Source organism: Lissotriton vulgaris, chromosome 5 (genome assembly GCF_964263255.1).
Source record: "Lissotriton vulgaris chromosome 5, aLisVul1.2, whole genome shotgun sequence".
NCBI lineage: Eukaryota > Metazoa > Chordata > Amphibia > Caudata > Salamandridae > Lissotriton > Lissotriton vulgaris.
Genome location: NC_141693.1, coordinates 1,513,119,958 through 1,513,132,649, shown reverse-complemented (window position 1 = coordinate 1,513,132,649; position 12,692 = coordinate 1,513,119,958). Strand labels below are relative to the sequence as shown.

General features: G+C 42.4%; 1 protein-coding gene across 1 annotated transcript in view; it reads right to left on the bottom strand.

Moving 5' to 3' along the window:
- Positions 1-1,321: 1,321 nt before the first annotated feature.
- Positions 1,322-12,692, bottom strand: part of SYPL2 (synaptophysin like 2) — a 75,292-nt gene continuing 63,921 nt past the window's right edge. Inside the window, exons 5-6 of the mRNA XM_086923561.1 lie at positions 10,207-10,398; positions 1,322-3,957 (exon numbers count right to left, since the gene is read on the bottom strand). Coding sequence (XP_086779687.1) covers positions 3,826-3,957; positions 10,207-10,398 — 324 coding nt within the window. The 3' untranslated portion in view covers positions 1,322-3,825. The remainder of the gene's footprint in view (positions 3,958-10,206; positions 10,399-12,692) is intronic.

Below are 12,692 nucleotides of genomic sequence, written 5' to 3'. Positions count from 1 at the left end.
ACAGTGGTTATATGATGGCCCAGGACCCTTTAGGCTGTACTAAACCCAGGGTCTTAGGCTCTACTCTTGGTGGTGGTGATTCTCTCATTCCAGCGGCTTCCAACCAGTCTACTATGCCCAACTTGGAGAGCATTGCTTCCTCACATTTGAATAGATGTCTCAAACCACCTGTGAATCTTAAGGACTTTGTCTGTTAAATCATATTGTGTCTGTTAAATCATAGCGTGATGTTTTTATTTTATTTCCTTTTTTGTTTTTTGTATTTTTTTTGTGCATTTTATACTACTGTTGTATACATGGTTTCACTTTCATTGTTTGGAAAGGAAGAAGATGTGTAATACTAGAATATTACTAGAATGCTTTCATGTTCCTATTCCATGTTTCTCCTTGAGCGGGTCTTGTGTACCAAAGCAGTTACATTCTGTATCCTGCCTGGAAGAGTCCGCTCTCGCCTATCTCCTGTATTGATTAAAAGGACTTCAGCTTTACCTCTACGTTTGGACTCATTTACTACATAAATATATATCAAATTGTAGAAATAAGGTTTTATTTTTAACCATTAACATTTCTTATTTAATTATTGGTTCCAGTTCACATTTGCACAGCTATGTTCTCAAACCAGCAGCTATTTCAAGAGGGTATACAAAATCCAGTCATCTAATAGGTATATCATGGGCACAGTTTTCAGTGGGGGTGTCTTGTCTTTGAAACAGGAGCTCAATCGAGCCTATTGGTATGACAACAAATTTACATGGTACCGACCACCAGAGGACATATATGGATAAGATGAAAAGATGGTCACATTTTAGTACACAAGTTTGTGTGCTTCTAAACGCAGCAGTGTATGTTCCCTACACAAAATATTCTAGACATTGTGACGTTATAGAATGGTGCTCCTTTACATCCATGAAAGTACACATTAATTGCTTCTGAATACTATTTGCTAAATGTGTATTGATGCCTCTCTTAAGAAGCATCTCTGAAGCACCAGTATGCATTTTGTATCAATGGGCTATGTATTTAAATGCCGTGCAAGCAAGATGTAAAATTATACAGTCTGTGCCGCACAATATGCCCTTAATTGTACAGCATGTTGAGGGTTTTTTTTCTTTTACTTGCTGCATAATTCTGTCACCGCTGTCTCATACTTTTTAGATGCATTACCAGACATTTCCAGTGTATCAGTAGCTATTGAAGGAGTAAACAGGGGAGGGATAATCCATCGCACGCACTGTCCGTAGTGCTCAAAGTGGAACCTTTGGCCTAACATCTGGGTGTTCTGCATTGAATAAGACAGCCGCAAAAATAAAGCACAAACATGTTTCATTTTTTTTCATTTTATTAACATTTTATAATGTATATTTGTTGTTTGAAAACTAAAAATTGAATCAACATACGTGTTGTTGAGGATGACATTTGTTTGATCCCTTCAGCCCCTTTTTACACGGTCAGTACATGCCCCCATCGCCCAGCACCCTCACACACACACCAGCACCCTCACACACACCTTCCTCATACTTCGCTCCTCGATCCTGAGAAGTGAGAACCCCCAACAATGTGGTCACTCTGCACTATGGGACAAAGGGTAAAATATTATGTCCTGGCCAAAACACCTATAGGAGAGAGGTGCGGGATGTCTGATTTCAGATGGGAAAACATGCCTTAGTACTGGAAACAGCCATGAAGGATTTCTGTGCACACTGGCCACCTAATGGAGGGCATGCTGTAATGGAGGGAAGTCTACACTGCCTCTTTTAGTACATACCTCTATAGGAATATACACTGCCAGTGCATTAAAATACCCAGGAGGGTGAGAACAGTACACATTGCCCTCTTTATTACATGGCTGTGACTTGTATACAAACCTCACCTTGGTGTGGTTATGCCAGTGTGCACTGATTTTTCCCATGGACTCTCAGGGAACCCAGGAGGTGTTTGGAGTGATCAGATCCACTGCGGATTCAAGGCCATCCACACCTGTAAACTCACGGTTTGGACATCAGGTATTCTTTTAACATAAAGGCCTAATTTGTTGTTAGGTTCAATTTCCTTCATTCAACTCTGGATTTGGCTCTTCCTCCAGAAATGAGCAGATTTTCCATTACAGCCCAACTCTGAATCAAGCCTGTACAGCCATCGAGCTCAGTGTATGGTGTGGTGGAGTGCTGGAGTCTGCCTTTCCTTTGATTCCTCATAACCTGAGAGAGGAGTTGGGGGGCTGGAGGTTGAGGGAGCCGAGAAGGGATCAGGCTTCAGTGCCCACCTGTTCAGCACAAGGAACCCCAATCTGTCCTTGAAGAAGGTGACTCTGATCCTACCGATTATATACATCCCCCTGCCTAGGAGCTGCCATGCCATCCCTCTGTTCACTCATGACAAAGAGAGTGTGACTTGCTGTTATGGGACACACTTCATGAGCATGAGATGTCATACCATAGGACCAACCCCAGGAACCATTATGAAAGTCTATAGATATCCAAGATGAATAAAAACTGATTTTTTATATTAAACCATGTAAATCAGACTGATGGCAGTCCAGCAACTGGAAGCACTGACACAATCTGATAGCTGTTGGTTGTGTTTGTGTGTTCACTGTTATGGTACATGGGTGTGATGAGGGACTAGGTGGATTCCTTCTTAAAAATAATTCAAATATTTAAATCATAGCAAAAAGACATTTTGTTTTTTGAAAACACTTTGAGGCAAGCATTGCTCTCCTTAATAACAGTGCCCCCCCCCCCACATCTGGGACTGGGCTCCAAATAAGGGCTTGCACTGGCTCTAACAATAGGGAGTAACATGGGTTATGATTGATTATAAAAAAATACAAATTTTAATGAAGGCTAGCATATTTTTGTTGTGATGCACATTTAACAAAGGTCTTAAAATACCCTGTTACGATAATGTGACTAAGTTCCGCCTTCTTGTGTAGGTGAGGGGTCTTGATGCTGATATGAGGAAATCAACAAAAAAACATAATTGTTATTCACTATCTTAGTTTAGCGATGAAGATATGAGTGTATAGGCCAGATTCCAGGAGTAAATCAGGGCGGTGCAACCCTTATCTGGAGACCTGATTCTACAGGTAATTGCATCTTCTTCTTCTGTCCTGCCAGTCCATCTCTGTCCTCACGTTGTCACTCTTCGTATTACCTCCCGGGCCAGTCATACTGGGAGGACAGCATCGGAAATTCTGATCGCAGGGCTTTAGCCATGCTATTGAGATCTCCACCCTTAGACAGGTCCAACTGGACAGCTAGGTGAAGTTTTGGAAAGTCATCCCAATAAGGGTCAGGTGCTTTGGAACAGGGGTAAGTGCCCCGGGATGCTGACAGGAGCCACGGAAGAGGAACACGTATTTCAGTATGGGTGCTAACCCCAGGATAGAACAGTACCCCTGGTATAGCTCATCAACCCTAGTGTGGAGCAGGAGCCACGTGCAGGACAGCAGCCTCTGTATGGGCCAGGCAACATTAGCAATTGAAGCATCAAGGCAGAGAACAAAGGTGTGGAGAATGAAACACAAAGCAGTTTTAGTTGCAGTAAGCCCGGTATTTGAATGATCCATGATGAGGAAATGGGTGTGCCAGACATTTCCATCCCATGATACTCGAGCAGGTCATGATGGCAACAAGGCCTAGTGGTTTATCATATATGGACAATGGATATTAGACCAGGCCTTGGAACGCTCTAGTAGTCAGTCTTAGCGTGGCATACCACAATGCTGATGCTTCTCTCCTGGGATGTAATTGAGAGTGTAGTGGGAGCTCAGGGATGGGCAGGGAAAGGAGAAGGTGCAGTCCAGTCTAGGGTAACATACAATTCTCATTGCCTCTCCTCCTCTTCACCACGCTCCAACGCATTCTCAGCATTTGGGGGCTGCTTGTGCCAAGCAGTCTCTTTGTAGATGAACCATAGGTTTCCAGCCCAGAGTAGGAAATTCAGGAACCCAAATAACTGTAAAGAAAAACCAAAGAGTGACTCTAGACAGCAATCTACAGTAAACATATTTCTGAGCATAAGCAGTATTTATAGTAAGAGCCAGGAGTCAAAATTCTTAGGTGTGCTTTTATTTGTATTTGTCTTTGTTTGGCCAAGAAACTAGCGTCAGTTAAGAATTCATTCTAGGCTGTGGTTGTGTGGATGACAGTCAGGCTGAGAAAGAAAAAACAACCAAAAAAAAGCAGCGATGGCTATAGTCCATGACACTGGTTGGTAGTTATTTCAAAGTTCACAACTGTGGTGCTCGCACTCCTGAGATCCCACTACCTATGAACCTCATACAAATACATAGTTACATATAAGCTCATTCAATAGTTAATGAAAGGCACAACTCAATTAATAACATCCATGTAGATACTACTGTATTCACAGTCCAAAAGCTAGTCCTTTCACATAGTCCATTGATTCAAGTAGACTGATATATGGTGCGGAAAGGGAAGAGTGTCACATAAAAGGCATACTATATAACAGGTTAAAGACTACTACCAAAATGGAACTTAGGTATGCCCCTAACAAGATTTTTGCCTCAAGCCGATAAAGTCAACTATATTTAAACATCAGTCATTAATTGAATTTAACCAAAGTTTTATTCCTGCTTTTAAACATTTGACTAGAGCCAAGAGAAAACTTTTTTATGAAGGAATGTATGTTTGAATGGAGTGATGAATATCAGTGGGGGTTGATAATATATCAGGTAACCCTAAAATGCCTCAAAACTGCTAGTGCTCAGTGCCTGTTATGTGTTTTGTATCTTACGAAGGGCACCAATTGTTGATATTTATTTATGAAACAGACAGCCCTAAATATATTTTAAGACACATTGGCAGGCATTCTCCATCAGGGTGACAATAAAAGGATCCCTCTTCCACACCCTACAGAGGTCTGGCTTGGCCGCACCAATTATAACAAGGTGGTTGCCCAACTAACATGAGTACAATTTTGCATTGAATACGTTGCAGGCAAAGAGTATTACTTGGTGGGCTGTTTGTCCAGGGTGATGATGGTGCCAGATGAGGAAGATTTGAAATAAAAGCTTGAAAATGATAGGAAATGTATGGAGATAAAATATATCTGATAAGGTTTGTGGGCGGTGGCGAGAGAAGATGGCCGCTCATTAGCATTCCTCCTGAAGCACAGAGGAACCTTTTGCCTGGAGGAACGCTTATTTCGAGTATGCGGCTCAACCAGACATGCCAGATTGCGTTGGAAGCTCTTGGGGGCTGCGGGGTAAGTTTTTACACCCTTAAACAGTCTGTTTGTTGTTTTGAAGTTAGTTCCCCGCCGCTCCCATCACACTCCAGAGTATGGACGTTATTTTATAAGCTTTTGGCTCATTTTTCCCTAAGGATTCAACGCGTCTACATTCCGACCTGCCTTCATGGGTCCATAGGTGCATGTCACTCTCCTAAACTGGAGACATCTTCATTGAGTTTGTTTTTCCTCTAATATAACGTGCTCATTATTCAGTGGGCAGGCTTGGTCTGTCATGGAGATTTTATAAAGGCACATTGGTTGATATTTTTAATTATCTGCACATTCCTAGCCATTGCTGTGACTCTACATAAGATTTTTAAATTACATGTTTTTTATATAGTGGGCCATTTTATTACAACTGCACAACTTGGCTTTTACTTCTTTTTTGTTGTCTTCGTGGTTGTTAGAAAGGCTACATAAGCCAATTCAATTCAACTCTATCTAAATCACAGGCTTATATCACCTCTAACACTAATGGTCGCAAAGAGTCTGATGGTAACGTTAATAAAAGGGTAAAAAAGATCCTTATTCTCTGAATAAATCACCATTGCCTTTGACACTGGAGGTTATTATGGCTGAAATGAGAAATATGAGACCATTTATGGCAGATAGCAATGCAGCGCTTCAAAGACTTGAGGAAAAATGGTCTTGTCTTGACTCAAGCCTTACAGAGGTTGAACAGAGAGTTAGTGATGCTCACGATGTGGTAGCTTAAGGTGATATATTATCTAAAGAGGTGATTCAGTTAAAGAAGTTAATGAAGGACCTTGAAAACAGTAACAGGCGCAACAATCTACGCATATATGGCATACCAGGTTCTGAAGGCCCCGATATGATCAATTTTTTGAAGCTTCATATTCCTAAATTGTCGGCCTAAAAAAATCCGTTGACGTCAATATTCAGAGGGCACGTAGGATTGGTCCTTCACAAGCCTCGACCTCAAATAGACCACGAGGGATCATTGCTTTTTTACTTCACTACTCTGATCAAATGATGGTTCTTAAAGCAGCTAAACAAATGCTTTGGTATGGTCAAAAGATTTTCTTAAGTCAGGATGTCTCCAGGGCTACTGCTAATCATCAGAAGGAATTTCTGGATCTCAGAGCAATGCTTCGATCCATGAATGCTCGTTATGGCCTTAATCAGCCTTGTTTCTTCAAGATTACATACAAAGACAAGTCAACAACTTTTGAAAACCCTGTTGAGCTTAAGGAAATCATACACACTCATAATCCAAAGAAACTGGAAGGGTTTATTTTCCTAATCGTAGACTGTATTCTTCTGCTTTCACACTGAAACACATTTGGACTTCCTTTTCAGTGAATTTACATGAAATGTTGACCATTTGGGGTCAATTGGAGCAGGCTCAATTCATACCATTTTCCTCTAGGGATTTAGTTCACATTTCCCAACCCCCATAGGTTTTTTTCTCTCCTAAACAAACTCATTATATAGCCATTGTTAGACCTTTAATTACTTCTAATTCCCATTTTGAAATGATATCACAAACTCCTATTTGGAACAATAAGCACATAAATCTAAATAATAGAGTTCTCTCATGGAAAGAGTGGATTATTAAAGGAATTATAACCACTGGTCTTATACTTTGTTAGATTTTTCCTAAATTTAGCAAAAATATGGCAAATCCTGTTATCATGCCACCTATTATCGACACTTCAAGACTCCTCTACTTCTATTTCTTTCCCAACACTCTACTTCTGTTTTACATAAACACACCTTCCCTCGTTTACATTGAATTTCTCCTCACAAATGAACGCTTCTGGCATATATAAGATTTCGATTGGTTCTTCTGATTTAAGAACATAACTAAACATTGAGTTAATGTTGGAAATGGATCTCCATCAAGAGTTTTCTTTCCAAACTTGGAATTCCATGAGGGCTAAGATTCACACTTCTTCTCATTCAGCAAGCATAGCTCAAACACTATATTATTTCTATAATAGATTATTTTTAACCCCTATGAGCCTCCACAAATTCAAGCTCTCTAACAATGCTAAGTATTGGTCTTGTGCTTATGATAAAAGTGAATTCCTACATATGTTTGTTGAATGGCCTTTGGTGAAAAAGCTTTGGTTACTCATAAGGGATAAATTGAACAAACATTTGTCCACGAATATTTCTTTTGATATTTTGCATATTTTTTAAGGAGGTTCTTCTCCCTTATGGCATTCTCAAGGTATGTGTGGGAAGTTTATTGATTTGATAATTGCTATTGCTTTACAAATAATCGCAACAAATTGGAAAGATACAACCAAATTTACTTGTATTGGTTGGTGGAATCTGTTCTATCACCATCACAGACAGGAGCAAGCTCATGTATCACTGTTCCTTTAATGATTCAAAAAGATTTATTATAGTTGCCACTCACCTCTTTTTTATCCAGGCAATCTGCTAAATCCACATCTAATGTTATTAATTTCGATCTCCCATAAAGAGCGGAGTGTGTGTTAGGTTTTTATTGGTATTACTAAATTGCTGATAATGTTTGCTCTAATATTATATACAGTACTATAGGTTTTTTTTCTTCTCTTCCCCTCTTTTCCTTTCCCCCTTCTTCCCTTCTCCTTCTGCTCTTTTCTTTCTTCTTTTCTTAAAATTGTTAAAATGATATGGATTAGTAATGAGTTTCTATCTTTTAATTCAAGTTTTTGGTTCCCAGTTCACTAGATTTGCTTTACTTATTTTGGCTGTTTTTTATTTTTATTTTTCTTCTTATTTTATAGAAATGTGAAGTTGTTTCATACTACATTATTTAATATGTATGCTTGGATTAATTTGATTGTGTACTTTATTCTTCTGTAATTGCTTTTTGGATTGTCCTTAATAAAGCATTTCTAAACTTAAAAAATATATATATTTGATTGAAACCAGGCTATGTGTGTGTGGTATGTTGGTATGTTAACATGTAGTCAAGGACGAGACATGCAGGGGCTATTTGGGGATTAATGAATGGTGACAAAGTGGTGCAACCCCACTTTACAGAGGCCAGCGTTGCTTGATGTTGCCCATGAGGGGCACAGGGGTTTTAATATTACAAAAATGGTCTGAGAGGTTTGTGCTGGTGGGTATAGTGAGACTCAGGCTTCGAGGTTGAGGTGGAAGAGGGTATTTTATGTGGCAGGACTGAGAAAGTGAAAAGAACATTCGCTCAGTCTTTAGGCAAACTCAGATGTGAGCTGAATCATTGACATAATGGGTCCTATTCAGATCTGTGAGGGCTGACCTTATGACTTAAGTGGTCATTAATTTCGCTCTAGGTGCCCAGGCATTAAATAGGCTGGACAAGTGACCAAAGTGATTACAATTTTATAGTGGGTCATTAGGCAAGGGGAGTTCCTGCAGAGACTGTGATGTACAATGTGGTTTGAGTACCATCAATCAATTATTTGTAAAGCGCACTACATACCCGCAAGGGTCTCAAGGCGCTGGGGGGGGAGAGGGGGCGCTACTGATCGAACAGCCAGGTCTTGAGTATTTTCCTGAAGGTCAGCAGGTCTTGGGTCCGTTGTAGGCTCAGTGGGAGAGTGTTCCATGTCTTGGCGGCGAGGTGGTAGAAGGATCTCCCATCGGTGGTTGTTCTTCGGATGCGCGGGACAGTGGCGAGTGAGAGGTCGGCAGAGCGTAGCTGGCGGTTGGGGATGTAGAAGGAGAGCCGTCTGTTGAGGTAGGCTGGGCCAGTCTTGGGGAGTGCCTTGTGTGCGTGGGTGAGGAACTTGAAGGATATCCTCTTGTTGACGGGGACCCAGTGCAGCTTTCTCAGGTGGGGGGTGATGTGGCTGTGGTGTGGTACACCGAGGATCAGTCGTGCCCAGGCATTTTGGATGCTTTATAGTCGTTTGATGAGCTTGGGAAGGGCTCCTGCATTGAGGGTGTTTCCGTAGTCGAGTCTGCTGCTGACGAGGACCTGGGTGACTATCTTTCTTGTATCTGTCGGGATCCATCTGTACATTTTGCGAAGCATGCAGAGGGTGTTGAAGCAGGAGGAGGAGACGACGTTGTCTTGCTTGGTCATTGAGAGCGCTGAGTCGAGGATGATTCCCAGGTCGCGTACGTGGTGGGTGGGTGTCGGGGTGGCTCACAGTGCTGTCGACCACCAGAAGTCGTCCCAGGCTGAAGGGTTGGAGCCGAGGATGAGGACCTCCGTCTTGTCCGAGTTCAGCTTCAGACGGCTGGTCTTCATCCAGTCGGCGACGGCCTTCATTCCTTCATGGAGGTTGGTTTTGGCGGTGATGGGTTCCTTGGTGAGGGAGAGGATCAGCTGAGTGTCGTTGGCAGTGATTAGAGGTCTTCTGATTCCACTCTTATCCCAGTGCAATTAGACTCCGGTTGTTTCTTTGAGACCTTTGATGCCATTGCACTATGCCAAATTTCCCTGTCAGAGGCACCAGGTGTCTAGAAAATCCATATACCCAATTTTCTATTACAGTCTTTACATTGTAATTTTTAAGCACCTATTGAGCACGAGGGGGTAACCTGGCTCCTCAATGATGAGATGACGCGCCATCGCAGGAATGACTTTCTTTATTTGTAATACCCTCCACCTTCTACGCATGGCCTAACGAATGAGGAGCTTCCCTCCACGACCCCACACTGTTTTGCTTCATCCTCAACACCCCTCTTTCCGGCCCTGCTTTCCCTTTCCTGTCACTCTTGGAAGTTTCTGTTGAACGGCAGACTGCTGACCTGAATTGTGTTCGGCTCATTATGGCCAACACTACACCTATAAAAACCTGCAAACCACAGGATGATGCCCCAATTTGTCCACTGACTGAGGATTTTGTTCATTCCCAGGAAGATCTGCTGGATGGTCTACAATATCTATGTTGGGACCCCTTAGAGCGCCTTGCATGAATGCTCTCTCTCCTAAGGTATGTTTATCTTCCGCCTTTTCATTCACCCTCTGCCCTCCTCCAATGAGGGAGTTCTTACCACAGATATGTTCGCAAGGCCCATCGAGGGAACTGTGCCGGCAGTGCACAGGGCTCCCTTGATCTGGCACGGCTGCAGGGCACCAATGAGCGTGGCTGGACGTGTGGCTGTTTTCACATCCATCAAACCTTTGCCCCAGGCAGATGCTGCCACTAGCCACAGAAAGGCAAAACCACCTGTAATAAAAAAGTCCTGAAGAGAAAAAGACACAGAAAACACAATGATCATTATGCACAGTTTCACTGAGATGTCACAGACATTTTCCTACAGACTGGATTTGAAGACAGATTCATAAAATACAAAATGATCACTTAGATGATAAAGCCATCACTTAAAATTCTTGCCATTAAGCGGCGTTGAAATACACGTATGTTCCTGATTCACAGAACAGATGTGAATGACGACATGCCTAGCTTCATCAAAGCATGTTCATAATTTACCATGTGAGACTTCTCAAGTTTCCATCACACCCATAGGAAATTACACATCTTTTAATCTGCTTGCATACCAACACAGTACTCGGAAATATAGGTGTTTCACACCTGTTTCCCAGATATAGATATTAAGTGTGTGTATTTGAATGCATTGCACACTTCTGTAGTTTGTATGGTGGATAATAGGGGTCAATCCTGTATCCCTATCTTGGAAGCATTGAGGTAAAGGCAACTCCTTCCAGTAGCCAAGCTGTCTCACACGATAGCAACTCTAGGCTACTAAAGGATGACTCTGGTAGAGTATGGCTATAGCACCCAAAGGAAAAGCTCAGGACACAATAAGCCCCCATTAAATGCAGCCACAGTGGTTTGTATGGGTGATATTGCCACGGTTCAACTCTGTAAGCACCAAACTACATTTTGAAAGAAAGGCAATGGGAATGAATTTTGAACTTGAAGATGCTGGGGCAATAAGACAAATGTGTTCTATGTCAGCGTGCAAGCCCAGGACGGCTCCATACACTTGTTTTGCTGAAGCCCATACTAGGAAATACAGAATAGTGGTTGCTTCTTCTTGTTTCTGATCTGTATTACATGTACACTAATATGAAGCTTTTCAGAATGAATATATGCAATGTAGAAAATGCAGTTTCAGCAAAACTGGTGCATGGACCTTTTCTGAGACTGTGCGTGGGCGCTGAATATGTTTGTGACATCCCCCAATCTTTCTGCAAACAGGATTTGACTACTACAGACATGTTTTTCTGACCATCATGATGTAACACTAAACAGTGCAGCATTTGAATGGGTGGGGGGCTTGATTCTGGAGTCATCCCGACTTTATTGCCACAATCCTGATACCTGAGCTTTCAGAAAGCAGAGATCTTTCCCACGCTCAGTGAAGGAGAATGACATTATAGTGATGCCACTTATCCTGCTCAGAGTTCAACTGCAAACCTATGGAACATGAAGAGAACAGTAAGCCAAATCCAAAGTGGGCGAGCCAAGCTCCCAAAATGGGAGAAGTTCATCCTTGGGTTTCAGGGACAATGTGGATGGTTTAATATGGCATATGACATACAATGCAATATAATACAAAACAATACAATGGCATTTGTAGATTGCACAACTACTCCTGAGGACGTGTCCCGGTGCTAACAGCTGGTCTGCCCTAGAAAACAAATAGAAACTAAGCACCAAGCCCGAGTCTAGGCACTAAACAGGTGGGTCTTTAAGCCTTTTCTGAAGATTCTTCCTGAGGGAGCAAGTCATAAGCTGGATGGAAGCAAATTGCACAGTTTTCCAGTCAAAGAGGTGAAGGATCTCCAATCGCGCCTAGCCCAAAGGAGTCTTGGGATGTGTAGGAACCTCTGTGAGTTAGACCTGAGGGATCTAATCTGGTGATAGGTCCTAAGTCTGCATCTCAGGTTCAGTGGTCTCTTGTTCCCCTAAGGCTCTGTAGGCGAAGACTATAGCGTTGAATCTGATGTGACTGGCTACAGGGAGCCTGTGTAGCTGGCGGAGGCGGGCAGACACTGAGTGACGCATTGGGACCTTGAGAATAAGGGGCGAGGCAGCAATTTGGATTATCTGTAGCAGTTGCAGAAGGTAAACTGGCAATCCCAGATAAAGACTGTTGGAATAGTCCAATTTGGCTGTAACAAGGGCATGGACAATAATCTTACGGGAGGCACAGGCACCAAATGTAGCATCCTTTCCAAAAGACTTCAATTTGGCAAAGCAGCTGGCCAAGACACCTTGACTTGGGGTTCAAATGACAGATCAGAGTCAAATTTGATGCCCAAGTTTCTGACACAAGATGATGGGGAGAGGGTGGCTTGCCACCAGCCAAGGGGATCAGGGATCATACATGTGCCAAAAAAGAGAATTTCTGTTTTATCGGAATTAAGCTTTAGGCTGGTTTTGCCCATGCAGTCGCCCACAGCTTTGATTCAGCCCTTAACACCTTCAGCGCGGCGCAAATTTTCGTGCTGTGCTGAAGGTTCGAAAACCGGGCGTGGTCATGACGGAACGGTTCCGTCATCAGCACAG